Source organism: Peromyscus eremicus, chromosome 9 (genome assembly GCF_949786415.1).
Source record: "Peromyscus eremicus chromosome 9, PerEre_H2_v1, whole genome shotgun sequence".
Classification (NCBI taxonomy): Eukaryota; Metazoa; Chordata; class Mammalia; order Rodentia; family Cricetidae; genus Peromyscus; species Peromyscus eremicus.
Genome location: NC_081425.1, coordinates 91,895,176 through 91,922,582, shown reverse-complemented (window position 1 = coordinate 91,922,582; position 27,407 = coordinate 91,895,176). Strand labels below are relative to the sequence as shown.

General features: G+C 46.1%; 1 protein-coding gene across 1 annotated transcript in view; it reads right to left on the bottom strand.

Moving 5' to 3' along the window:
* Nucleotides 1–27,407, bottom strand: part of Frmpd2 (FERM and PDZ domain containing 2) — an 83,190-nt gene that overhangs the window by 28,734 nt on the left and 27,049 nt on the right. The window contains exons 13-19 of the mRNA XM_059273137.1: nucleotides 24,007–24,192; nucleotides 18,382–18,538; nucleotides 9,694–9,898; nucleotides 4,143–4,237; nucleotides 2,256–2,348; nucleotides 982–1,089; nucleotides 774–890 (exon numbers count right to left, since the gene is read on the bottom strand). Coding sequence (XP_059129120.1) covers nucleotides 774–890; nucleotides 982–1,089; nucleotides 2,256–2,348; nucleotides 4,143–4,237; nucleotides 9,694–9,898; nucleotides 18,382–18,538; nucleotides 24,007–24,192 — 961 coding nt within the window. The remainder of the gene's footprint in view (nucleotides 1–773; nucleotides 891–981; nucleotides 1,090–2,255; nucleotides 2,349–4,142; nucleotides 4,238–9,693; nucleotides 9,899–18,381; nucleotides 18,539–24,006; nucleotides 24,193–27,407) is intronic.

Here is a 27,407-nt window from a genome sequence, read left to right as displayed (position 1 = left end):
GTGGAAGACCCTAGTGCAGCTGCCCGGTGACAGCATGTGCAAGTGTGAACTGGTTTTCCAAGGGCACAGAAGGTGGGATGTCTGCAGTTAGAGATGAGCCTGAGTCTACAGGCCACATCGTGTAATTTACCACATCACCAAGCCAAAAAAGCATCAGTGGTCCTTAGTAACCAGGGTGAGAGGATGTCAGCCTCCCTCCAGTCCCTCTATCAAGAACCCCACCAAAACGCCCCCAAACAAGCATAATATTGTTCTTTGGCCTAAGTGTTTGTTGCTTAGCTGGTGTTCTCAAGTCAAAGGATGAAGGAAACAACCCTTCCACAACAGGGACTTTACAGCTTGAGCTGGCGCTACACCAGCAAGAACACTGTGCTTGCTGTGCAGATGCGGACTGAAGACAATCTCCCTCTCCTTCCCAGCTGCACAGCTGACTGCTCCACCTGAGCCCAATGGCAGAAATCTTGGACTTGAGTGTCAATAAGAATTCCCTCCCTGTCATACAAGGAGAGTGGGCAGGAACACATATACACTGGGTGTATCCAGCCATACCTAATGAGGAGGCTGCTGCCTTCCAGAAAGACGTGCAATCACGGGACCTCGCTCTGCCCCTGAGACTGCCCAGCGTACTGATTTGTGCCACTGGATTGCCTCCTTGCAAGCCAGGGCCATGCTTGCCGAGAGCTACACAAAAGACCTACATGGAGCTTTGTGTTTTGTGCCCACGGTGGTAACAGAGGAGGCTGTTCTGTTGCAGAAAGTGAGATAAAATGTACCTTTTGACTGAGAGATGATTAATTCTATGTTGTCAGGAGAATTCTGGATCATTCTAACAGCCATGTTGAATGTGAAGCCCTCCAGGCTGATGTGATTCAAGGCTAGTATCTTCCCTCCTGGAGAAAAAAAAAAGCCTCAATAACCCGAGTAAGGAAATAAGAAAGGTGGTAACTTAAAACATCTCTGGCCACTTAACTTCAGGTATACCTGGTTTGATCTTTTTAGCCTTTTCTGCTGGTCCCCCAGGTATAAGGGAAGATATGAAAATGCCTGGCTTTGCTTGGTCTGCTTCTTCTCCCTCGTTAATGACAAAACCTGTAATCCAAGATGGCATTTAACAATAAGATGATGTTTAATGACTCCGTGGCTCACACAGCTACCAAGTGGCACAGCTGCTAACTGCATCTGAGTGAGACACCCGGAGAAAGCGGACTGCTCCCTTTACCACCCACAGCTGAAGCTGGAAATGCAGCCCACCAACACAGCTGGCTTTGTGGCAGGAGATGGGGTTGCCCATCTCTGTGTGTGTTTTCCATGTGTGCAAGTTCACATGCGTGTGTGTGTGTGTGTATGTGTGTATGCGTGTGCGCGTGTGTGTGTGTGTGTGTGTGTGTGTGTGTGTGTGTGTGCGCATGTGCACGGGGAGCCCCAGAGTTTGACTATGGATGTCTTCTTGGATTGCTAATTACTGTATAAGTTCTTTTTCTTGTATGTTTATGGGTGTTTTACTTCCATGTCTATCTCTGTACCACGTGTGTGTAATGCCTGTGGCAGCCAGAATAAGGTGTCATATCCCCTGAGACTGAAGTGACGTTTGTGAGCCGTCACGGGGACTTCAGCCCCTCCACTTTATCGAGGCAGTCTCTCACTGAACACAAAGCTCACTGACTCAGCTGGTCTCGTTAGCCAGCTTGCTGGAGGAATCCCTGGCTCAGCCTCCTGAGTGCTGGGATTACAGGCATAATATCACATACACCCAACTTTTTGATGTGGGTGCTGGGGATTGGAACTCTGTTGGCACATTTGCATGGCAAGCGTTTCATCAGCGGAGCCTTCTCCCCATTCCCAGGAAAGATGATTGCTAACCAAATACCCTGTCTCAGGGTCGTTGTTTTTTTCTTACGTGGTTTTAAGTATTTTTAAATGTGACTGATAATTGAAGATACGAAAGATTGCCTACTCCTCTACATCACTAAGAACCTATTTATACTGGAGAAAGGTCAGCGTGAGGTGTGTGGGGAGAGAGGATTTTATTTTTATCTTGTGCTTAGATGCACCCTGAAAATACATCAGCACTTGCAAGGAATCCTTCGTCCCAAAAGTCTTTGTGTTCTTTGTGGGCACTGAAAGGAAGGAAAAAATGGAAGGAACTGTTGAAAAATGCAAGGTAGGAAGGAAGAGGCCAGATTGGGGAGATGAACAGTGCTCATCCACCCTCTGCAGAGCAGAGCCTGGGCCTCCCCTTCAAGGAACCCTCTTACCAAAACCACGATGTGGATCACGCTTCAATGTCACACACACGATGTCTGGGTTGGGTTCTTCCGCACAGCTCTTCCTCCAGCTATTCTGTGACTCTGGAGGCAGAATCAAAGCACCATATTTGGGTTTTCCTCCCAAATCAGTTGGAACCCAACAAAACGCACACACATCCAAGCAAGAGCAGCTCACAGCAAATCTCCCATCGGCCTGGGAACCGATCGCTGAGCACGTATTTGGCTGAAACACAACTGGGTCACTGCTGGTCAACACCGGGCTACAAGAGTGGAGACCACGGCAGGATGGCCGATGGACGGGGTCTGTTTTCTGAGTAATTCACCAGAAGCCAGCCCTCCCCATTGGTGTTAGAGATGGAGCCTAGGATCTTGTACATGTTAAGCAAGTGTCCTATCTCTGAGCTAGACCTCTAGTCCTTGTCATTTTTTTTAGACATGATCTCTCTATGTCGCTCACGCTGGCCTCCGACTCACGATGAATCCAACACCAGCTTCAAACGCTTGATCGCCCTGCCTCTGTGCTCGAGGCACTTGGATTAGAAGCATGAGCCACCATGCTCCCTTAACTTTTTTCCTGCACTGGTCTTGAGACAAGATGGAGGGTAAGTGGGGGCTGTACTTCCTGTCAGAGACAACTGAAACTAAACACAGAGATGAGACAGCAAAGTCTTCCCCTCTGAGTCTTGCAATAGCTTGGATCTTGAATGTTCCCCCAAAGGACCATGAGTTGAAAGCTTTGTTGCTGCTGTGTGTTGCTACTGGAGGGAATGCAACCTTTAAGAGAAGGTGCCTTAAAGGTGCATAGAAATTGAGTCGTTGCGTGTGTGGTCTTGAAGGGGTACTCAACAACAGTCTCTTGGTCGCTCTTTCTGCTTCCTGAGTCTCATCAGTGAAGAAGCTTCACCCATCATCCACTCTCACTATGATACACTCTGTTGTCACAGGCCCAAAGCAACAGGGCCCAGCAACCTGGACTGATACCTCTGAAGTCATGGGCAAAAATAAACCTTTCCTTTATTTTTGTTTTAAGACAGGGTCTTACTATGTAGCCCTGGCATGGCCAGAACTCGATATGTAAATCAGGCTTGCCTCAACTCACAGAGATGGCCCTGCCTCTGTCTTCCTGCCTTTCCTTTTTTAAAATTGACTTCTCTCGGAAATGTGTTCTAATAAAAGAAAGCTAACTGGGTCTCCACTACTCACCAAAGTGCAGGGGCTGATGGTCCAGCTTCCATGTCCTGGAATACTTCCCATTTGTGTCTGAAGGAGACCCAAAGCAGAAGCCTAAAGCTGCTCCTTGAAAGCTGGAGTCTTTGGGTCAGACAGGATTTCTGTCCCAGTTCCGGTGGGAAAATCCCCCACTGTTGACTGACCACCACAGGAAATTCACATCTTTCCTTCCCCAAGAAACTGCCTGAGTCTGGCAGTTTAGCTAACAGAAGAGAGATGTGACTGCATTCAGATCTGGCTTCTGGGTCAACATCCTTCAAGGACCAGTACTCTCCTTAGCACTCTGTCTTTGTTTTTTTGACTGGGAACTTGTAGAGAAAAGCATGCTGCTCTCCATGTGCATGCTTTCTGGGGAGCACTGAGAGATACTCTGCGCCCATGAGAAGCAGCAGAGCTGATATTCCTCATACTTGACCACAGTTTTGGGAACCACCTCCTCAAAACTATCCCCTTCTAGAATCAAGCAACACCCAAGGCCAGATGTTGACTATGAGAGGTCTTCCCAACTCCAAAAGGTTTTGAGAAGAATTTCTAAAGCAAAATGACTGTGAACCTTCATTGGGAAATAAACTGAAGAGGTGGTTTGAGAAGAAGTGACACCTGGAAGGCCCCCTTCCCTACACCTGCCCACTGTTTGGTCAGTACCTGTGCGCATGCTCTGAACAGCTGTCCCAGAGAGATTCTGAGTTGGCTTTTGGATCAAACTGACGCTGTCCAGCTGCTCTTGGCCAATGTAAGGGCTGAGGGGAAAGATGCAAATGTAAGATCAGATGCTCCTGGAAGGGATCTTCTTGGCCATTTGTTAGTGTGGCCTGAAGAAGGCAGCTTTGTACCAAGCAACTCAGCAGATCCTTAGACCAATTCCCCCACAGGCTGTGTCAGTGAGGAAGACAACGTGAGCAGGAATGGCATTGGGTCTCTGTCCCAGAGGGCTCATCATAGTCACCCACACCTCACATGGACTCCCACTGTCCACCTTAGTTTGTTTATGCAACAGCTCTAGAACCCCAGTTCCTTGGCAATAAAATAGGAGTGATCTTCCAGTTTCCCAGGCTCACGACATCACCAAACCCAAGCAGTGCAGAGCTGTGGCGGCTCTCCTGACACTTGATGGTTTGTTCTTGCTTTCAGCTAAAAGTCCCCAGAAGGGCCAGGCGACCCCACATGTGCTGTGCCCCTTGAGGACTCCATGCTCGTCCATCTCTCAGTGCATGGGAGTTGGATGTCCCCTCGTCACACTGGGAGTTACTGTGCAGGTGTTTCACTGATTAAATGTGCAGTGGCATGCTTTGGATGTCATTTGTTCCCCAAGGCTTAAGGGTTCAACTGTTGAAAGTTTGGTCCTCCAGGAGGTACTGTTGGGAGGTGGTTGGATTTTTAAAAAGAGGGGCCTAGAGGGATATGATTAGGTCACGAGGGATGCCCTCCTTGGAAGGGATTAATTAGTTCCTTTGGGACCCCCTGTTAGTTCTCTGAGATAGTTCTAAAAAGGCAAGATTGGCCTGGCCCCTGAACCCGGCTCTCCACTGAGTCTCTCTAATATGCATTCCCACAAAGTCATCTGCTGTGAGATAAAGCAGCTAGGTTGGGAGTCGAGGGCCCAGCAGAACCAGCAGCACCATGCTGTCTGGATTTTCAGTTTTCAAAATGTAAGCTACCTAAACCCCCTTCTCCCTTTAAGGTACCCAGCCTTGTGCATCACTTTTATAGCAACAGAAAACAGACTAGTGCATACAATTAATATTCCAGTAAGCAAAGCCTGTTCTAGACAGCAGATTGATAATGAATCAAGTGACCCAGGGCCACCTCAAAAACACACTCGGGAAGGAGCAGAGTGCAGAACGTAAGAACAGATGCCAATACGTGTGTGCTCAGAGCTCTGGGGACAGCCAACCACCAGATCAACGTCACTCAGTCTGTCCCAACACCAGGGAGGCTACCCTTACCACACAGACTAGACAACTGGACTGCTGCAGGGGATGTTGGTGCAGGCAGCTGCCCATGGACCCTCTCAGGGTCCCCAGGATTGGGAGGTGGAGCTTGCGGTGGGAGCAGGGGCGGACCAGAACAGCTCTTTCTAAGCAGGGCGGAGCCTCATTCTGTGTGGGGCAGACCAGAACAGCCCTTTCTAAGCAGGTCGGAGCCTCGTTCTGTATGGGGCAGACCAGAACAGCCCTTTCTAAGCAGGACGGAGCCTCATTCTGTATCTACTCACCTTTGCCTTTGGTCCTACGGCAAGTCCAACCCAATTTGACGAAAACCCACTAAGGGGCCAGGCCTGGACTCGCAAAGTATGTGAGTCAGAGATGGGCCAGCCCTCTGGAAGGTTTATGGGGTACTAGGCTTCCAAGCCCACCTAAGTGCACAGGGAGAGACACTGGCAGCGTCCCACAGGTTCAAGGGAAGGAAAAATCCCAACACTCAGGGAGGACCTGAGAGGGGCTTGGGCGGTGTCACTGGGTGCCCTTTGAAGAATAGCAAGGGCTTATCTGGCCTGGGTTTCTGTGGCTCACGTGATCTGGGCTACCAGGGGAACCAGCTCTCAACTGTTCAAAATCCATTTCCTGTTTGCTACAAAAAGACAAATGGTGTACGAGGGAGTTTGTTATATGAGGAACTTAGAGGAGTCACACTCACAGACAGAAAGTAGGTAGTGGGTACCAAAGGCTGGGGTAGGGTTAGCCTGGGTGGGAGGAAGTGCTGAGGGAAGGTGGTTTCCACGTGGGAAGATGAAGACCCCGTGAAGGATGGTGAGACCCAACAACAATGGGAATGTGCCCAGTGCCACTCACTGCCTTGGAAACAATAGAATAGAAAGCATAAAATGGTTATACTTTGTGTATTTTACCACAATTAAAGAGTACTTTTTTTGCCCCCTCTCTCTCTCTCTTTCTCAAAATGCCAACCTCTCAAAATCCATTTACTGAAAACTTCCACATTCTGGCTTCAGAGCTGAGGATACAACTGGTGCATTGCTATTCTTGGGAGTCTCTGTGCTGAGAGCAGACGGATGAAAGCATGTGCTTGTCGGAGTGGGCACACACGGCGGGCGGGGCTGTCCTAAATGGAACCAGTGCAGCGGAGGAGCCAGCCCTTCGCTGGACAGCCAGAAAAGGCTTCAGAGAGGTGATGAAGGGAAGGAAGCCAACATCTCTGTACTCAGAACTCTGTGTAAACAACATGGACCGAGTGTGTGCCGTGAATACCGAATCCTCAGCACCCACCCAGGACAGATGCTGAAGAAACTACTCTAGTTAGACGGACAGGCTTGTCCATGTCAATCCTCCCCTCTGTCTAATTAAACACTATCTTACCTGCCGATTAAGACTTGATGTCACACACACACACACACACACACACACACACACACACACACACACACACTCCACTGTACCTATGCCTGACTTAGACCTTAAACCCATCCTGACCACCATAAAAAGGGACAGGTTCCTACCACCCTTCCCTAGAGTTCAGGGCAATTGCTCCAACACCAGGTGGAGCTGAGCCCTGGTCACCCCCAGTAGCTCCTTCACGACCCGCACCCTGGACTAACGCTCCCCCTTCTCTTGCTCACTCCTTCCCACTCATAAGCCCCACCTTCCCCAAGTCATAGGTTCCTGTGTGTTTCTTGGTGGACTACCAGATGGCCAAAGACTTAGACAAGTCCTGGGGTTTCCTGCTTTGCCTAAAGGTCACCAGTAACCTCCTGTGGCATGAGTTGTTAGGAACTGTGAAAGTTGGTCACTTAAAAAGCAAAGGTGTAAAGAAGGAGTGTAAGGAGTGGGCTTGGCGGGAGGCTCCGCTCAGCTTCCTGTCAGAGGGCGGGCTGCCAGACAGTGTTGTAAAGCTCCTATACGGGAAGACACTCCAAGCCCTACTGTTCTCATGGCTGCCATGCTGTCGAGACATTTCTTCTGTGGTTGCTATGATTTCAATAAGTGTCCTCCCGCACCCGTGTGTAGTTAAAGGCTTGGGCCCCTGCTGTGGGTCTATTGGGAAGAAGAACCTTTAGAGGTAAGGCTTGGGAAGAGGTTATCTTAGACAGACTGTGTTACTGTGATGTCTGCTAGAAGCAACGCAAGGGAGGGGGATTCACTGTGGTCCACGGTAAGGGTTTCAAGCCACAGCCCTCGGCAGCACTGAGTGCCACTGGGGCCAAGGAGAGCATCATGGAAGCGTGTGGTAGAGGCTGCTTGCCTCATGCAGACAGGAAGTGGAGAGAGACAGACGGAGGCAATATACTCCTAAGGACCTGTCCCCCAGTGACCTACTTCTAGCTAAACGCATCCCTTAAAGTTTCCAGCATTTCCTAAAATAGTGTCACCAGGCAGGAAGCAAGTTTTCAGCATATGAGATTTTTTTGAAAGACACTTCCTATCCAAACTTTAACAGAGGTCTTTAGAGGAACGAGATAGTAGACCCCCAGTTCCTTCCTCTTGCTATCCTTTCTTTGCTACCCACAAGAAACGAATGGGCTTCTCTTACCACATACTCCTTCCATGGTGTGCTGCCTTACAACAGGTCCAAAACCAGTGGGTTTTGAACTGAAACTGAGCCAGAATTAACCTTACCTCTTTTCAAAGTTATTACCTGAGGTATTTTGTTACAGTAACAGAAAGCTAACACGATGGCCTGGAATAGGTCATAATCACTTCTGCATTTTCTATTTTTCTTTACATTTAAAATTGTGTGTGTGTGTGTGTGTATGTGTGTGTGTGTGTGTTGGGGCACACACATGCTACAGTGTGTGTAAAGGTCAGAGGACAACTTTCAGGAGTTGGTTTCCTCCTTCCACTGTGTGGGCACCAGGAACAGAACTTGGGTTCTAACAGGCATGGCAGCAATCACCCCTGGCTGCTGACTCTTCACAGTCCTGCTTCTGCTGGTAAACAATGAAGTGCTATAAAGTCCTCTAAACCAATGGGTGACAGGTAAAAGAGGCCATAAATCCATTGACGCTCACACATTAAGACAGGCCCATTTCTAGTCCCTTTGAATTTGTGTGAACCCAGGAGTGATGGCAGATGTGTGCTGGTCTCTGGGCTACACGGTATGACCACTGGCAAGCTCTCCCCAAGTTCTCAGAGCCCAGAGCAGCAGTGGAGACCCTTGCTGGAGCCACTATATGGATAGGGCCTCCTGAGGCTGCATGGGGCAAGAGGGTGCCAGCATTCAGCCTATCCCAGCCACCTCTATACAGGGGTACCTGCTGATGACTGTCAAGATACCCTCTTTATCACACAAAGCAAAGTCCTGCCTCCTTTTCTAACCCACAAAGTTGTGAAGCAGAGTAAGATGGCTTTTGGGCTATGCCACTGTTCTTGGGGTGGTTTGCTGTGGAGACCCAGAATGAGTTTTGCTTCCTCGTTATTGATTGATTTTGTACTGCAGAGTGAGGTACATTTGCATCAGTAGAATTGGAGCAATAATTTTCTAAGTATTACTTTAAGGTGTCTGTGTATATGCATGTATTTCAGTTATTTGAACTGAAACCATCCATTCTCTCCTGCTGAAGCAGATGTATAACTCATCTTCCCCCCAAAAGCGGATCCTGCCGCCCCACCCCCTCCTCAGCACACAGCCTGGGAATCGGTGCTATTTATGTAACTTGCCTTGTAAGTGTAATCCAAGTTCTGGGCTATTTTTAAACGTATGGATCATTGTTTTACAATGAACACTGCATTTATGAGCTCGCTGCTTTCACATTCGAATTTAAATGCCAAGCCATCAGCCTGGAAAGTAGCAGCATGTCAGGGTTACCAGGACAGCCTCCAGGATGGGCAGCTGTCTTTAAGTCCTAGCCCCTTCAGCTTCCCTTCTGGAAAATAGAGATAATGATAAAACCAACTTCACAGAGTTGTGTGGGTTGCAGAACAAGCTCCAAGAGCAGTACCCTGCTTATGATAGTCCAAAGGTGATTATTGGCATTTGCTAACTTTACCTTCTTCAACTTCCTGTTACCACCTAGCTCTTTCTGTACCAGAAGGTATGAACAGAAGGATATGGGAGTGAGACCTGGCCCGACGGCAATCAGCTTAGTCAGTCATTGTAGTGGTCTACAGTCGATCTCTGGATCAAGTTAAAAGCAACACAGTGAACATACACGATCCTTTGGCATTAAAGTCCATTGACTTTAAACCTGCTCCGGTGCACCACACACCTGGTAGTCTTGGCTCTGAAGAAAAACAAAACCTACCTGTTTCTGATTCCCTCCATCCCGATCTTCTTGCTGCCTTGCATGCTCTCCACGGATGTGCTCAGTCGGCCTCCCATGGCATTCTGTAACCTGGGTACACACAGTTCGTTTTCCGAGGATGACAGTTTCTGAACCCAAGTGAGAGGGTTGGTCTGTGTCTGGTGTGCAGAATTCAAGTTGGCTATTTGTACAAACTTAAACTGATCTGAGTTGGGGGAGGAAAAGACAGACATACACACAAGATTACACTGGTTCAGTCATTGCTCTTGATACAACCATACACTCCTCACCCTGACTCTCCTTACCCAGTTCTTTTTCCACACTGAGAGACCTGACATTCTGCCCCCTGCTAACTTGGGGAGTCCTTGTGCCTAGCCCTGAAAATGTAAGTCCTTCTAATCAGTACTTGCTGATGAAAGACACTTTGGAAGCCTAAGAAAAGAGGCAAAATGGTCCCTGTAACTGATAGAGTGGCAGCCAGGAACCTGTTCTACCTGGTGCCACTCATGGCCCCAGCAGGGCCACATCTCATTCTGCATTCACCCTCACAGATCTGCCCTTGCAAACAGTCCTGTATCAAAGCACCTGGGGTCCCACATCAGATTTTTCCCTGTGGAATATAATCTTTAATCTCTACACAGTTTACTTTGTTTATATGTCTGGCAGGATTAGTCCATGTAAGAGTCCTCTGCCAGACATATAAACCCAAATTAGGAGTGTGGGCCTTCAGCTCTGATGAGTTCCTTTCCCCCTTCTATAAGGCCTAATAAATGACCCCAGAGATGAGACTATGATCATGAGGGATGCCTGGCTTTACTGTTTGCATTATTCATAGAAAACTGAGATTTTATTAAAAGATCTCTTAGGGTAATAAGGCTTTGCTCAGAACTGCATCTAGTGTGCCATTGTTCGGGTTTTTATTTGTTCACTTTGTTGTTTTGTTGTTGAGATAGGGTCTCCTATAGTCTAGGCTAGTCTGGAACTCTCTTTACAGTCAAGGGTGACGACCTTGAACTCCTGATTCATCTACCTCCACCTCCCAAGTGCTGGGATTACAGGAGTGAGCCACCACACCTAGCTTGCATTTGTATTTGGAGAAAGGAAAACGTTGACTGTCTTTGGGCTATCTGCTCCGGACTGAAACCAAGAAGGAAAGAGTCTAACAGCATCGGCACAACCAGTACCCATGGCCCCCATTCTTTGTGCACGTATAGTGTTCATGTATATATAAGTATGCGGTATCTGTGTGTACACGTGGGTAGAAGTGTATACGGATGGGGACGTGCATCATATGCATGTTTTCTGGGGTATTTGTATGCATGTGGTATGTGCATATGTGACATGGCTATTGGAGGTAGAAGTGTTTATATCTGTGTTATGACGTGTGTGAATGCCTGTGTGCATGCTCAGTAACACACCTCTGCAAGAGAGAGTGAGGAACATTGAAGCACTTAAACAGACCTTCTCTTTTCTGGTTTGTTGCCAGGGCTGTTCCCCTGAACAAGCTAGCCCCTAAAAAGAATTACTTCTTGAAACTTTGGGAGCGTAAGAGGACTGTGGTATCACTCTTTACATAGAGTAAGCAAGAAAGGATGGGGGTATGTAAGTAATTTGAATATGACCTGTCGCTTTTGCACAGACTTTATAGTCTTGCTCCAGAGCTTGGGCCTGCCAGGAACAAGGCAATAGCAGCAGCTAGTTCTGACTAAACGTGTCCTGTGTGACAGAATCAGTGGCAAGCATCGTGACTTCCACTGTCTCACTCAATCCTCACTATCACTCTCTGGGGCGGATAGTGTACCCATTTTACAGATAAGACAATTTGAGGACGGATAGTTTTCTCCTCGTCCGAAGGTTAGTCAGTGTATAGAGCAGTTTCACACTTAGTCCACTGGCTCCACAGTTCGCACTGGCTAGTGGGAGTGGTACAGACACTGAGCCACAGATGGTAGCACCAACGATTCACATAAGTACTCCCAGCCTTCTCGTTACCAAGTCCTGAAGGAACAGTGACCTTTTACTTCACCATGGTGGACGGGACACTTAACACCTAAAAGGGATTTTCTAGGCGGAGATGGGAGTGGCCAGTCTTAGCCCAAAGAGGGTCAGTGGCTTGAAACAGGACTGGACAGAGACTGGCATTCCAGGAAGCAGCTGTCCCCTAGGGAAGGGGACTCACAGAAGGGAGCAGAGAAGTGAAAGCCCCACATGCCTGGTTCTTCAGGAGCTATGCTCCCAGGGAGTGCTGTGAGTTGAGCTGGGCATAGTGTACAGGACAGAAGCCACAAGTCAAGGTGAGGGACGGAGATCACAGAGGCTAACACTTAGCATGACAGACTCTGCAAGAGCAGGGCCCCAATGTCATCAGGCATGTTCCATGCACAGGACAGAGACCAGACAGCAAAGTGACAGAGTCACCAGGAACAGGGATACCAGTGTCATCAGGCCTATGTCCCGTGGTGCTCTACTAGAACATACCTACATGTAAGCAGGAAAGCTGATAGTGCCAGTACTGTCTTCCAGGACTAGAAGGAAGGGTTCCCAAGAATTTTCCAAAGCCACTGGCATGCTAAGAGGGCAGTGTCTGTCTGCTGGCTGTGGGTAACTCCACAATATAATTTTGATACCAGTAAAGTAGCTGACAAATGTCTGGCTCTGTCTGGTGGTTACAAGTTAGTTATAGCATCCCAAATGCCCAAGAGGCATCCTGAGTTAGGGCCATAAGGAAACAGGAGTGTGAGACCCTGGGCAGCACCGGAGCAGTCCTACAAGCATAGGTTCAGAAAAGGACCCAGGACATCCTACAGCCGGGTACATCCCACAGCCCAGGACATCCCACAACCCAGGACACTCCCACAGCCCGGGACATCCCACAGCCCAGGACACTCCCACAGTCCAGGACATCCCACAGCCCAGAACACTCCTACAGCCCAGGACACTCCCACAGCCCAGGACACTCCCACAGCCCAGGACATCCCACAGCCCAGGACACTCCCACAGCCCAGGACACTCCCACAGCCCAGGACATCCCACAGCCCAGGACACTCCCACAGCCCAGGACATCCCACAGCCCAGGACACTCCCACAGCCCAGGACATCCCACAGCCCAGGACACTCCCACAGCCCAGGACATCCCACAGCCCAGGACACTCCTACAGCCCAGGACATCCCACAGCCCAGGATACTCCCACAGCCCAGGACACTCCCACAGCCCAGGACACTCCCACAGCCCAGGACATCCTACAGCCCAGGACATCCCACAGCCTGGGACATCCCACAGCCCAGGACATCCCACAGCCCGGGACATCCCATAGCCCGGGACACTCCCACAGCCCAGGACACTTCCAGGAAAAAGACTGAGAAAAGGTTTCGGCCACTGGGTAGTGATGACAGACCTCGCCTGATTCTATCCTGGAACTGTACACTTATAGGAGCTGGTGATTTTTATTTCTCCCCAGGGATCCAGATATAACTATGAAATAAAATGCCTGTTGAGACAATCCACAGAAGGATGACTAAGAGACATTTGGAAAATGTTCAACTTTTCACCCATCAAAGAAGCAAAACAAAGCCACAGTGAGAGATCATTTTTACCTGTCAAATGAACACACAAAATACAATGACATCTACTCTTTGAGAGTGAAAAAATAAAGTCAGAATGACAAGGAGCTCCAGCATTACAGCATGACATTCAAAGACACAGCAGGGCCTTAAAAATTCCCTAGCTTGGTACCCGAAGTTATACTTCTGAGGTTAAGGAGTGACATGGAAGCCAGAAAAATATTTTTCTAATGATGTTTATCACAGTTGCATTTGCAATATGGAAAAATATGTATCAAAAGGAAATGATTAATTATAAATCATCCCTCCATCCACCCGTCCGTCCATCCATCCATCCATTCAAGAAAAAGGTATTTGAGGTAGATTCTGTAGCATATGCCTATAATCCAGCACCTGGAAGGCTAAGACTGGAAGATCCTAAGTTTAAGCCTACTCTGGGCTACACAGCAAGACTGTCTCTAAATTAATCAGTTAATCAGAATATATATATATAGATAGATATAGAGATAGAGATAGAGATAGAGATAGAGATAGAGATAGAGACAGAGACAGAGACAGAGATAGAGATAGAGATAGAGATAGAGATAGAGATAGATATATCTCCCTTCTTATTTGTCACAACTCTGTTCCAGGCTGGAGCTGAGAAGGCTGTAAGATACTGTCCTAGCATCAAGAAATTCCTTCTCTATCACAGATGTATGCACAACTGAACACAGCAGACATCACGGGTGGAAGAACGGAGTCTGCAAAAGGAGGAGGCTGTTATCCACTCCCCTGGGAAGGAATCAGCTGGGAGGAGCCAATCAGGAGAGGCTTGAAGATGGAGGTTACCTTTAACTTACTTTAGGAGAAGCAAGCTTAGCTTGGTAGCCTGATCCCAGGAGGGCGAGGGAAAGCATCACAGTGGAGGCCACTGTATTGTCATCACTTTTCTCTTTGCTGTGACCAAATACCTGACCGAAGCACCTTACGGGAGGAAATGTTTATTTTGTCTGTCATGACGGGGAAGGCGTGATGGCGGAAGCATGAAGCCGCTAATCACATTGCTTCCACAAGCAGAAAGCAAAGAGCAATGAACGTGGACACTCAGCTTTCTTTCTCCTGTTTTATCCAGGACTCCAGCCCATGGAGTGCCATCTACAGTTAAAGTGGATCTTTCCACTCAATTAACCTAATCTGGATATTCCTTTGTGGGTATTCCTGGAGGCTTGTCACCTAGGCATTTCTAGATCCTGTCAAGCTGATGGTCAATATTAACCATCACAACCACTGAGCACCAAAACACAGAAGACTGTGACATGGTTTTCCACAGCCATCATCATGGCATGCAAGACAGTTAGAAAGCAAAAAGAAGTATCAGGACAAGAAAGAAGTCAAGGCTGGGGCCAGACTGGGAAGAGTCCCCTCAGAACTTAGGGCTTGTCTCTGTGTCCAGTGTGGAACTGTGAACAAGCTTTAGCAGGGAAAACATGACTGGCCCGGTCCATTTGAAAAGCCACTCCAAAGGCTGAAAGGCCAGTCAACAGGATGCATACCCCGGGCAGATGCCTATCTGAGCATAGGTGGTGATGGGTGGGGTATGAAAAGGTGTTAGCCTAGATTCCAGTTTCTTGGGTGAGTGTCGGATGGTCCCATTTGAACAAAATAAAGATCACATCCAAGGGAAGGGGATAGAAGAGATCTGCTGTGGAAGAGTCTGGGGACTGATAGAGGTGGTCAGTTTTCCCTCCATGCAGCACTGAAAGTGATGTCTGGGATGTGCAGAGATTCCTCAGTCCTGCAAGCACCGGGACCTGAGTCTGAGCCTCAGAACTAGCACAGAGGCACATGTTTGTGACCCCAGTGCTGGGGAGGGGTGGGAGGTGGGGGCTAACAGACAGATCCCTAGAGCTCCACGGCCAGACAACCTTACCCAGTCAACAGCCCCAGGTAGTCATGGGCGATCCTGTCTCAAAAAACAAGGTAGACAGCTCCTGAGGAAAGACATCTGAGCTTGTCCTCTGGCTTCCATATGCATGTACACACATGTGCATGCACACACATATAAGACAAACACACACACACACACACACACACACACACACACACACACACACACACGGGGTTGGGGTAGGTGGAAAATGATATCTGCAGAGAGTTTCTCAAAGAGATTCTTAAAAGACAAAAGGGGATTGGTTAAGTGGGTCGTTTTGATGTAAATAAAATGTTAGAGTCCTGGAAACTACTATATATGACAGAATTTGATGTTTGAGAAAATAGTGTATTAGGAGTGAAATAGGCCTGGAAGGACCAATTTCACAAGTGAGCTCAAAAAGTCTATATAAATATTTTACAGTCACTGAAATCAGGCAATGAAAACAGTATTGGTAGTGTTTCACACACAGTATCTCAGCAACAGCAGGAAAGTCAGGTACAATTAATTTGCATTTATCATCTTAGATCCCTGGAGATCTGAAACCAGCCAGTCCATGGTTGCAGAGACATATTCACGGGTTTGTTCTGTTTCAGACCCTGAGTTACTTTTAGTCCCTGTGTTTGGTTCTGCTTCTGAAAGCTCTGATCCTGTTCTCCAGTTCATTCGGGCCGTGGACTGGCCCCTGAAGCCCAGTGTCCAGACCTCTGTGCATACTGGCCGGAACAGAAACAAAACCCAGAGGTAGAGGCTACTGTCATCACTGTCACAGTACACTGAGCACTGGGCAGGGAGCTAGAAATGTGACGTGCTGCCCCACTGGAGCACAGCACAGACCTGAGATGGTCAGTGTGCACTCATGAGGACACCAAGACTCAGAGAGAGGGAGGTGAGCTACCCAAAGCCACGCAGCTGCTAGGTGGCACTCAGCGGAGTCTCAGGGACTCTTCAGCCCGCCTCCTCAGCCAAGGCTTCACTGCCTTCTACTTGTGTTGAAATCCATAGGTTCTTTTGCACATGTGCATTCTGGTTCAATAGATGTGAGGCGGGTCCTGAGTTTCCACATCCCTAGCATCTCAGAGGTGTTCAGGGCATCGTTGTAGCTAATCGTTCCCTTTTATAAGTAGGAATAGAAATACACTTAGATGCCAAAGGCAACCACGATGAGGTCGGCACTCAAGCAAAGTCTCAGCCACTAAAGGCTATGCTTGATGAATGGTGAAAGGCAGAGGCAGGGGGATGAAGCAAATAGGCTCTGGGCTCTGGAAGCTCCAGGTTTAATGATTGGCCTCACCACCAGGCAGCTGGCACATGGCTTCACTTCATGCTTGGTTTACTCCTCACAGTAATGCAGGTCTAGCCTCATAGACTGACTTAACTAGCACAGTTAGAGAAAAAAATGTGTATGCTGTGATCATAAATGAACTCTTTATGTGTGCCAGGAGGCGTGTTTTGCTTGTATATATGTCTGTCTACATGTATGTCTGGTGCCCTCAGAGGTCAGAAGAGGGCTTGGGATCCCCTGAAACTAGAGTTACAGACAGTTGTGAGCTGCTATGTGGGTGCTGGGAATCAAACCCAGGTCCTCTGAAGGAGCAGTCAATTCTCTTGACCACTGAGTCATCTCTCCAGCCCTCAAAATGAGGTGATTATCACAAGGGAAGGAGTAAGAAGAGTAGTCAATGGCTCCACAGCACATGCTCAATAAACACTAACTAGTGTCATGTGACTGTATGGCCTCACTTAAGCCATTAATCTCTTTATTACATCAGTAATAATGCTCATTGGTAAAGTTTAATACTGAGAAATATGAAGAAAATAGCCATGTTTGCATGTATAACTCCTTAAGGTAGTAAGATTTTGGTTTTGCTGGTACCAGGGAAACTCCAAGGAATCCACAAGGATGACCCCAGCTAAGACTCTTAACAATAGTAGAGAGGGTGCCCAAACTGGCCTTCTCCTGTAATCAGATTGGTGACTACCCTAATTGTCATCAGAGAACCTTCATTCAGTAACTGATGGAAGTAGATTCAGAGATCCACAGCCAAGCACTGGGCCGAGCTCAGGGACTCCTGTTGAAGAGAGGGAGGAGGGGTTGTATAAGGCGGGGGGGGGGGGGTGTCAAGGTCATGACAGGGGAACCCACAGAGACAGCTGACCTGGCTCATGGGAGCTCACAGACTCTAGACTGACAGCTGTGGAGTCTGCATGTGTGTGACAGTTGTGGGGCTTGGTCTGTTTGTGGGGATCCTAGTGGTGGGATCAGGACCTGTCCCTGGTGCTTGAGCTGGCTTTTGGGAACCTATTCCCCATGCTGAGTTGCCTCGCCCAGCCTTGATGCAGTTGGTCCTGCCTCAACTTGATGTGCCATGCTTTGTTTGACTCCCATGGGAGGCCTGTCCCTGAATGGAGAATGAGGAAGAATGGATGAGTCGGGGTAGATAGGAGGTGTGGGGAGGAAGTGGGAGGAAAGGAGGGAGGGGAAACTGTGGTTGGTATGTAGAATATATGAAAAAATAATTAAAAAAAGATTTTGATTTTGCTTATTTCTGTATTATTTCTTGTTTTATAACATGTGAATGTTAACTACATGAATATACATAAACTATCCATTCAAATTTAAATATACATCACTAAAACTTAAGCAAAATGACAGGTTTAATTTCTAGGTTACTCCTGTTACAATTTAACTGCTCAGTAGTATGCCTGGCTAGCGTCCCACCCGCTCTGAAGGATGGAGATGTCCCATTATAATACTGCGCTCAGGGCTCCTCTCCTGCCCTTCTCACTCAGCACTGTACCATGGACAGTTCCACTTACCATCCTCGTCTGTATTTATTACCTCAGGACAACTGTCTGCAGTAAAATTGTGAGTTCAAAGGGATATAGATCTCCTTTCAGCTTTTACAAAGTTAGATGGACGGACAGGGGGAGGGAGGGAGAGAGAGGGAAAGGGAAGAAGAGGAGGGGAGAGGGAGGGAGGGGGGAGGGGGGGAAGTCTCCAGTTGCATTCTGGGAAGATTGTATCAATTTTCCTCCTAGTGTTATTTCCACTTTTTATCTATCTGAGAATAAAATCTATACTTCACTTTTATTGTGTTTCTGCCATTGTTGGTGATGATTTTAGACTTTTCAGCTATTTGGGTGTCAACTATATCTTTTCATACAAATTATTTTATGAGAGCTTGTGTGTTGCTAATACAGTATATACTCACCACTTAGAAGATGAGGAGGCTGCCCAGAGCTCATCTGTGCATTAAACCAGTGCTGGGCAGAGCAGAGGCTCAGCAAATATTTACAGGTCTTGGCTGAGTCGGTGACAAAGGTGTACTTTTTTCCGGTGATGCTGCTGGTGATGGTGAGCTTTTTTTTCTGGAGGAAGCAAGCACAGACTTAGAACCCTGACCATCCTCACCTGTCACTTGGAAGTACATGTATGTAAGCAGCAATAAAAGATCAGCTCCTCAATTCAACACCAACACAGTTCTGGAAGTACAAGGCAGATAATGTCTGACAAAGACCCAATTCCTTTTCTTAGACAATGGCTAAACAAAATCCTTCTATCTATTTTCTCCTTCATTTGTGAGCCAAATGTAAGTCACTTAATTGCTATTGTCAAGGAGTGTGCTGGGTGGAAAGAACATGAAATGAGCCAGCGACAGTCAGTCTTCACAAGTACATTGAGAAATGGCCAGCAAGCATCCCCATTGTTTTTATTCTGCAAGCACCAAGCTTCCTGCTCTGATGAGACAGGGAGCCAGCAGAAAACAAGCAGGCAGCTGCACTGTGGCAAGCAAGCAGAGGAACTGAGCTGTGGTCAGGACCAGCCACCACCACGGCAGCAAAGAAACTGACGGGGAACTGACCCGGATCCTCATTATGCCTCATTATACTACATTAGCATAGGGAAAGCTTCCCAAGGGAGAGATAGAACAAAAATACAGGCGTGTTTTGAGCAGTGTGCAAAGTGGCGCATGCACACTGGAAGCCTCCTCCCTTGTCTGGAAAAAGCATGAAAACAGAAACTCTTCTCCAGGAATTGCAACCTGAATCTTTGTTTCTGGCTCCTCTGCCTATGGGAGGTCTGTGCTTCTATTCTGTAATAAACTTTCACTTGTTTTAATTTCTGTCATAGCAAAGACAAAACCCCCCAACAGAAGATGTGCAGGTTAAAATTATTCTAAGAACTCTGTGAGCATTTATACATCTTGTCTTCCTGGCTACAGAATGAGGAATCATCATTCTCTATCTGAAACACAATCTAGAAATCCTGGACTCTAGAAACAGATCTAGAATCCTCAGAATGCACTGCATGCTGGGTGTGGTGTCACACTCCTTTAATCCCAGCACTCAAGAGGCAGAGGCAGGTGGATCTCCCCTCCAGCCAGGGCTACATAATGAGACCCTGTCTCAATCAATCGATCAATAAAATAAATAAATATAAAGTCTGATAACTATTCTCAAATAAATCTGAAAAGGGAGAAACACACACACACACACACAGCTTCTTTCAATTTATTAACTATTAACCAAACTCTCCCATTGGATGCCAGAGCTCCAAGAGTGTGGTGGTTTGAATGAAAAATGCCCCAGAGTCTGGTGTATTTGAACGGTTGGTCTCACCATTGGTAGTGCTGCTTGGGAGGTTTGTGGGACCTTTAGAAGGTAAAGCCTTACTGGAGGAAGCACATCACTGGGAATGGGCTTTGGAGCTTCATAGCTTTACCCCATTTCCTGTTCACTCTCAGCTGCTTCCTGCATGTGGATGAAAGCTGTGATCACCCAGCTTCCTGCTCCACCACTACACCATGCTTTCCTTGACGTTATAGATTTTCCCTCCGGAACCTCTAAGCCCAAATAAACTTTTACTTTTATAAATTGCTTTTGGCGGTGGTGTTTTATCGCAGCAGCAGCAGAATGGGACTGATCCAAAGGGATTTGAGGGAAAGTAAAATGCCTACTCTCTTCCTGGGTCTGATGATGCTCTTGATGGCAGTGGATTGGAGTTCATGTCTGTTTATCATCACTCTGAAAACCTCACTTAATGGAATTCATTCCCACAGCAAATTTGCCCTAGGGCAAGCTGCTCCTCGAATAAGGATACAGTAAGGGTCTATAACTCCAGCCTCAGGGTTTTTAGCACAAACCTGGAAATCTTTTGTTAAGCCCCCTGTCGTGGTGTGAACAGTCTAGGTGCTTCCACAACACTGTCTTAGCACTACTTTCCCATTCTGGAACAGTTTATACACAGAAGTTTCATTGCTATTGCTGTTTCATTCACAGTCCATTTGCTTGCTCACCTGTTTGTTTTCCTACATCTTTGCAATTACATCCTTCCGGACGTGGACAGATTTGCCCACGAACCAAGCTCAGGAACCTGAAACTCCAGCACCCTCGCCTGGCCACACACTTTCCTGGGAGCAGCCCTGGCCGTGTGTATACATGTTCTGGTAATATTGGAAAGCAACATGTTTCCACCACGGTTGGTTAAAACGACTAACCCATTTTTCTCCTTTGACCGGCCTTCCGTTCTAATCAGGATCCATCAAAGGTGCATGTGTTAAGTAAAAGTGTGGTCCCCAGAGTGGCACAATTGGAAGATGGGCCTTTAGTAGGTGGAGCTTCACGGAAGGAAGTTGGGTCATTAGGACATGCCCTTGAAGATGATACTGGGACCCCAGTCTCTCTCTTGATGTATTTGCTCTCAGGCCATGTTATGTAAGTGGTTTTGTCCCACCCAGCTCTCTGGCCATGTTCACCACTAGCTCAAAGCAGCACAACTGAGCAGCCACATGTGACTATGAGCCAAATAAGTCTTCTGCATTTATGAGCTAATTACCTAGACATTTATTATAAGTAGTGAGAGGAGAAAACCACGCTCTCTTTCCTAATTTGACCCTCCCACTGGGTAGTCCCGGGTGGTTTGGGAGCAGACCCTTCTAAGGAAAGACAAAATGGAATGAGTGGAAGCAGCCTCAGATTCAGTATCATCCGAGTTTTACGCCACTTGTAGTTACCTTTTACAATGGCTACTTTGTGGTCAGGCATCTCAGAATGCACTCCCATTGGGCAAAACCACGCAGATCTCAGCACAAGGACAGGCAGCCACTTGAAACTAACCATGTGCTATGATGATACTGAGCTCCCAGGAGACAGGCAGAAATGCACAGAGCCAGGGGCTGCTCTGAGGCAAACTTCCACAGTCATCATAAATTAAAAACTAGAATTTAGTTCTCAAGAACACCCGATCATGCCACATTTATTTTTTTTATAGGAATCAAATAAGATGAAATTTGTTAGATTGCCAGTGGTCGAACACTCCCTACCATATGTTCGGCTTTAGCATCATCTCCAGGACACAAACACACACCAACACATAAATAATCCCTGCATTTGCAGTAGAGAAACTAACAACTCACAATGAGCAAGTGTTTCTCTGTGCAAACTGCATGCTTTACCTAGCCTACCTCAGCCATACTAAAAGATATGTTAAACTGTATTTCAATTCTCTCTAGATAAAATGACATTACGAAATACGAAAAGCAAGAAAAGAATATGCCACCCTAAATTTGAAAAGAGAGAGCATTACAGGCTTTGCCAGGAAGTTAATCAATAGAGTGTTTTTCTGGCGTTTGCACTATTTAAAAGGTATGTCCTCTGGTTTTTTAAATCTTCAACTTAAGGGGTTTCTTTTCTTATTCTAAACAACTTTCCCTTTCCTGAAGTAGCTCCTATTTGTAATTTTGTATCTTTTGCTTTAAAGAGGGCCACATATAGTCCTGTATAGTCTGTTCTGCTCTATGCATTTATCTCCAGCTAATAGAACTAATGCTTGAAATTTACTACAGTTCCAGCACCGTTAGACTCCTTGTTCTAGAAGGAACGGTTTTGGGTTGAATAATCAAGCATACATAGATGCCAAGGCATCCAGGGACTGCCTTCTTTGAAAACAACATCCTTCTTGCCTGGCTACTTCCCTGCAGGGTGGAAGGAAGAATGAGGTGAGATTAAGCATCTTGGCTTCAGCTATTGGCAAACCAAACTGAAGCTAGCTTCCCTGAATGACCTCAGGCTACTCAGGCTACTTGAAGAAGCGCAGTCATTTTCTGTGGGAGGTGCTCAACTGGCCAGAAGCAGCTGGTGATATTCCTGCACAGGATGACTTTTCCAGCAAAACAGTCTATTCCTGCCAAGGAGGAAGTTGAACATCAGGGTGTGGAAATCCTAATTAAATAGTTGCTTTGAGCTTGCGAACTTGATGACTTCCCAGATTTAACTTTTTTTTAATTAATTTTTTTGGCCCGGTAATGAAAAAACAATAAAATTAAATATGTAGTGTTTTGTTTTGTTTTGTTTTGGGTTTGTGTGTGTGTGTGTGTGTGTGTGTGTGTGTGTGTAAAAATAAATTTTAGGGGACTGTTGAACTTTGTGGCCTCAGAATTTTCCATGTTTCAAAATTACTACTTAGAGAATCTGCATTTAGACAAGTAAATCTTTGATTAGTTAAACATGTGGTGAAGAGTCTAAGAAACAATGTAGTAGTGTTGATTTGACTTTCATTCAATAATTTGAATTCTTTAAATATCTTTCAACTAAATTAAAAATAATTAAAATTCTGAAGTTTTATGAATTCAATTATATATCTATAATACGCATATATATGATTCTATTATATATCATATATTGACAATGTTAATTTCAAAAATCAAGATAAAACACCACAAAAGAAACATTCAAATATTGAATGAAAACCATTATGTTTTACCTAGGAAACGCTAATATCAGATAATAAAAGTGATCTAACTAGTAGAAAATTTTAAACAATAGGAGAAAAGTAATTAGAAGAAAAACTAAAATGTGTATGGCCAAAAGGCAAAGAACTTTGTCTTGAGAAGGGTCTTCAGTGATGCATAAATACTGACCTGGATGACCCTGGGACAGGCAGGGACAGGCAGCTACTGGGTCCCAGTGCCAAGCTGATAGAAACTAAATTTGGGAACTGAACAGTGAACAGGGCATTTTAATATGATTTGGATTGTACAGTGAGTTGGCTCTTCAGGGGATTTTTTTCAGTGGCTGTTCCACACTCACTCTGTCTACCAGGGTACCTGCAGTCCACTCAAGACACACCAGGTGCCTGAGCACTGTGTGCAGAGGAGATACGAGCAGGGCAGATGTTTCAAAAAGCTTGCAGACTCCACTCAACCCTCACTCCATTCTCTTCCTATGGATCCCACTTGACCTTGCTTTTGGCCACAGATGGGCTCCTCAGGTTAAGGAGAATGCATGCATGGCAGGTGAAGGAGAATGCATGCATGGCAGGTGAAGGAGAATGCATGCATGGATGGGGGAAGGTGAAGGAGAATGCATGGAGGGAAGGTGAAGGAGAATGCATGCATGGAGGGAAGGTGAAGGAGAATGCATGCATGGGAGAAGGTTAAGGAGAATGCATGCATGGGGGAAGGTGAAGGAGAATGCATGCATGGGGGAAGGTGAAGGAGAATGCATGCATGGATGGGGGAAGGTGAAGGAGAATGCATGCATGGAGGGAAATGTAGCACTTTAGGCTACAGGCTGTCTATGGAGGCTTGTGAGCAAGCTGGCAAGAAAACATGAAAAAAGTGTGTGGGGGAGGGTTCCTGGGGATCACCCAGACCCCACCCCTGAAGTATTTGGTTTATTTGGTCCTCCCAAATATGTCAATGCACCAGAATACAGGTTAATGTGTGACAGGCTCTATGTGAATATGTCAAGAGGAATTCACATACCCACCGCCACCTAAAAGGGCCGCAGTTCAAAGGAAAGGGAGCATGGGAGGCTGTCAGCTGAGCTTCACTCACATGAGTTGAAATCATCCCGGTTTCTCTCCACGGAAACTGTGATGTCGCGATCCTGCGGCTGCTCTTCACCTCGTAGACTATGATACCTTTGGCACAGACTCCCAAGGCCATTTTCCCTTCTGGTCTCTTCTTCTCTGGAAAAACTCGATGAACTAGGACTCCATATTCTGGGAGTTGCTGAACAACCTGGAGGAAGGAAAAAGCCACCTTAGGATCCATGAGTTGAACTGCTTCAAAATTATGACCTTCAACCCCTTCTGTAGAAAAGGTCCATTGTTGCCAAACAAGATGAAGAAACATCCAGTTACACAGTTTTTTTTCTCACTCTGGAATATATATACACCTCTGATACGATGACCTCTTTCTTTCTTTCTTTCTTTCTTTCTTTCTTTCTTTCTTTCTTTCTTTCTTTCTTTCTTCCACCCTTCCTTCCTTCCTTCCTTCCTTTCTAACCTAAAGAACTCTTATTTATAGGATACTGAAAAGAATGTTTGGGATACATTCTTACAAATATAAGACACTAGGATGAAAAGATGGGGAACAAGTGTTTCTTATGATTCAGATTCTTGGTACATCTCAAGGTTAGGGGCTCCCTTCCCCAGTTGTGTCAATCATCTGGTCCCATCTTTTCATGTTCCGTTTGCAAAAGCAGCGTTCAGGTCATTATCAAGGCTGTCAAAGCAAACTGAGCCAAGAACAATCTGCAGGGGAAATGTCTGTCACTCCAACATGCCTTTTCACTCAGCAATGCCTCTGTAGGATCCCCACAGCCCCAGCTCTTGCCTCAGTTTACCAAGCTAAGGGATTGAATTTTGCAAGAGGCCAAGGGTCAATCAAAGCTGGTAGCTGTATCAGGCCAATTGAATTCTCAAGAGAATTTCAAGCATGAACTCAACACAAATGTTTTATTGTCTGAAGAGTCGTCACATGGCCCAGAAGTCCTCATCAGAAGGATGATGCACATGGATCTGCAGGAAGGGCTTCCTGGGCTGGACATCTGAGAGCCTCTCAGGTGGGCTTCACTCGTGAGCTCTGGTCCATATCTCTATCCTCAGCAGACAGAAGATATGCCCTGTCTATATGATCTTCCTCATCCCCAGGCATAGTCATAGAGGGAAACCAATTAGAAATTTTGTTTGTTATTCTCAAGCTCATTGCTGACCTCTCTCCTGTTGATGAGTAATCGAGCCTGCAAACACCCTGGCTCTCTATGAGATTGCGATTAAATGTCGGGGTGCTGAGCCTCCTGCTTTTAGCTTGGAAGAGATACTGTCATCATTGTTACCATCATCATCATCATCATCATTATCATCATCATCATCATCGTCATCATCATCATCACCACTGTCACCCAATAAAAACACGGAGTATTTGTATTGAAATATCCATGGCCAAGCAGGACATTGATTAAAGTATGACAAAGAGAGGCTGCCCAAGACAGCATGATACATTGTTAAGGAATTTGATGAACACTGTTTTAAAGCATCGACATAAATGGCCACCAGGAAAATAAAGACGCCTTTTCTAAACTTGCTTTTTTTTTTTTTTCTAAACTTTTTTTAACTGTTTAGCATTAACTTTTCATTTTTTGATTTTTTAATTACTCTGAAATGGTCACGATACTTAAATACTGATAACACATGCAGCCAAGCACAGCCGGGTATTGTTTGATCGTTTTCATAACAATCATAAGACAAAGGTGAAGCTGTCTTTTTCCAAAGGAGAAAATGGAGGCACAGAAGGGCTAAGTAATTGGGTCAGTTGAACTCAAGTCAATTAAACTTTTTTTTTTGTCTCTGCAAGCCAAGTTCTTCACATTCTTCAAATGAAACTTTTTTTTGTTCTTATTTTTCACAAAATCCAACACTTTAATTAGCATCTTTCCTCTTCTGTTCTTATAGTCTAAGGATGTCACAAAGAAAGTAGCTGTTGGGGCTGGAAAGATGGCTTAGACCTGAGTTGCATCCCCAGCACTTATGTAAAAAGCTGGATGTAGTGGGTGCTTGTAATGCAAGCACTGGGGAGGCAGAGGTAGGAAGATCCCTGGGGAGGCAGAGGTAGGAAGATCCCTGGGGAGGCAGAGGTAGGAAGATCCCTGGGGAGGCAGAGGTAGGAGGGTCCCTGGGGAGGCAGAGGTAGGAGGGTCCCTGGGGAGGCAGAGGTAGGAGGATCCCTGGCCAGCTTGCCTAGCGTAATTGGCAAGGCCAGGCCCCAGTGAGAGGCCCTGACTCAAAAACAACATAACACCGCACACACAAAGAAAACACTACTGACATTACAAGAATTCTATCATTTCCTGTATTTTAAATTTATAATGGCTTTCAAAAAGCATATAACAAATAACCACAGCACCTGAAAAGGCTTGATGCTCCCTATCATTACTTGCCAGTTGACAAGTCCTGTTTGGCCACACAACCAAGCATCATTAGGACCATGCTCAGGTGAGGGATATAAGGATTTTGATTGCATAGCTAGTCTCCATTAAGGAGCCATGGGTTATTGGGACATTATCAGTGGCTGCTTTGCTCAGACTTCATTGCCTGTTTTGAAGTTCATAGTTCAGCCTGGGTCCACATTTACACAGATTCACAGCTGTGGCTAAGGACATTCAGCCTCCTGTTTGTTTCCAATATGCTCAGGTTACCCATGTGATACCAACTTCTGTTTTCTGTCCCTCTTGATGTAAATGTCTAAAATATCGAGCCCTGTTGGAACAAATATAAAACAAGGTACAGGGCTATAAGAACAGTTGGTGGCAATACACTGGAGTCTATGTGGCTATGCTTATGTGGTTCAATTTGGAAATAATAGTTTCAATTTCTTTTTACTACATATATCAGAACAATTTTCTGTAATTGGATATGATGTTCAAACTTTTGGCTCAGCAAGCTTAGGAAAAAATCATGAAATAAATTCTCCATATCTGAGAGACAAATCACTCAGCAGATCCAAATAATATGCCTAGATTCCTTGGAGGCAGGAATGGGAATCTCAGTAAAGGGGTCTGTTTGATTCCAAGAAATCACTCTCAACAACTAAAATTCAGAGAATTCCTGAAGACTGGGAACATATATAAACAGGCATAATGTCTTCTGGGATACCTTCAATCTGTTAAAAGCAAAATAATGTCTGTCTCCTGCCTTCCGTGGTTCCTCTCCTCATCCATCCTCCATGGTTCCCTGTTCTTCCAGCAGCAGATAGCAAAGTGAAATTGAAACCAAGCAGTCCTGACTGGCCCTTGCTGTACTGAAAACTGCGTGTCACAAATGGATTCTTCTTCCTAATTCTCAGCAATTTGTATGCTTTGGCCCTATAATTCCATCTCTGAGAATGTACTCCAGGAAAATGTGCTACATAACCAAGACAAATACTTCTCATAATTCTATTTCTAATTTGGTGCA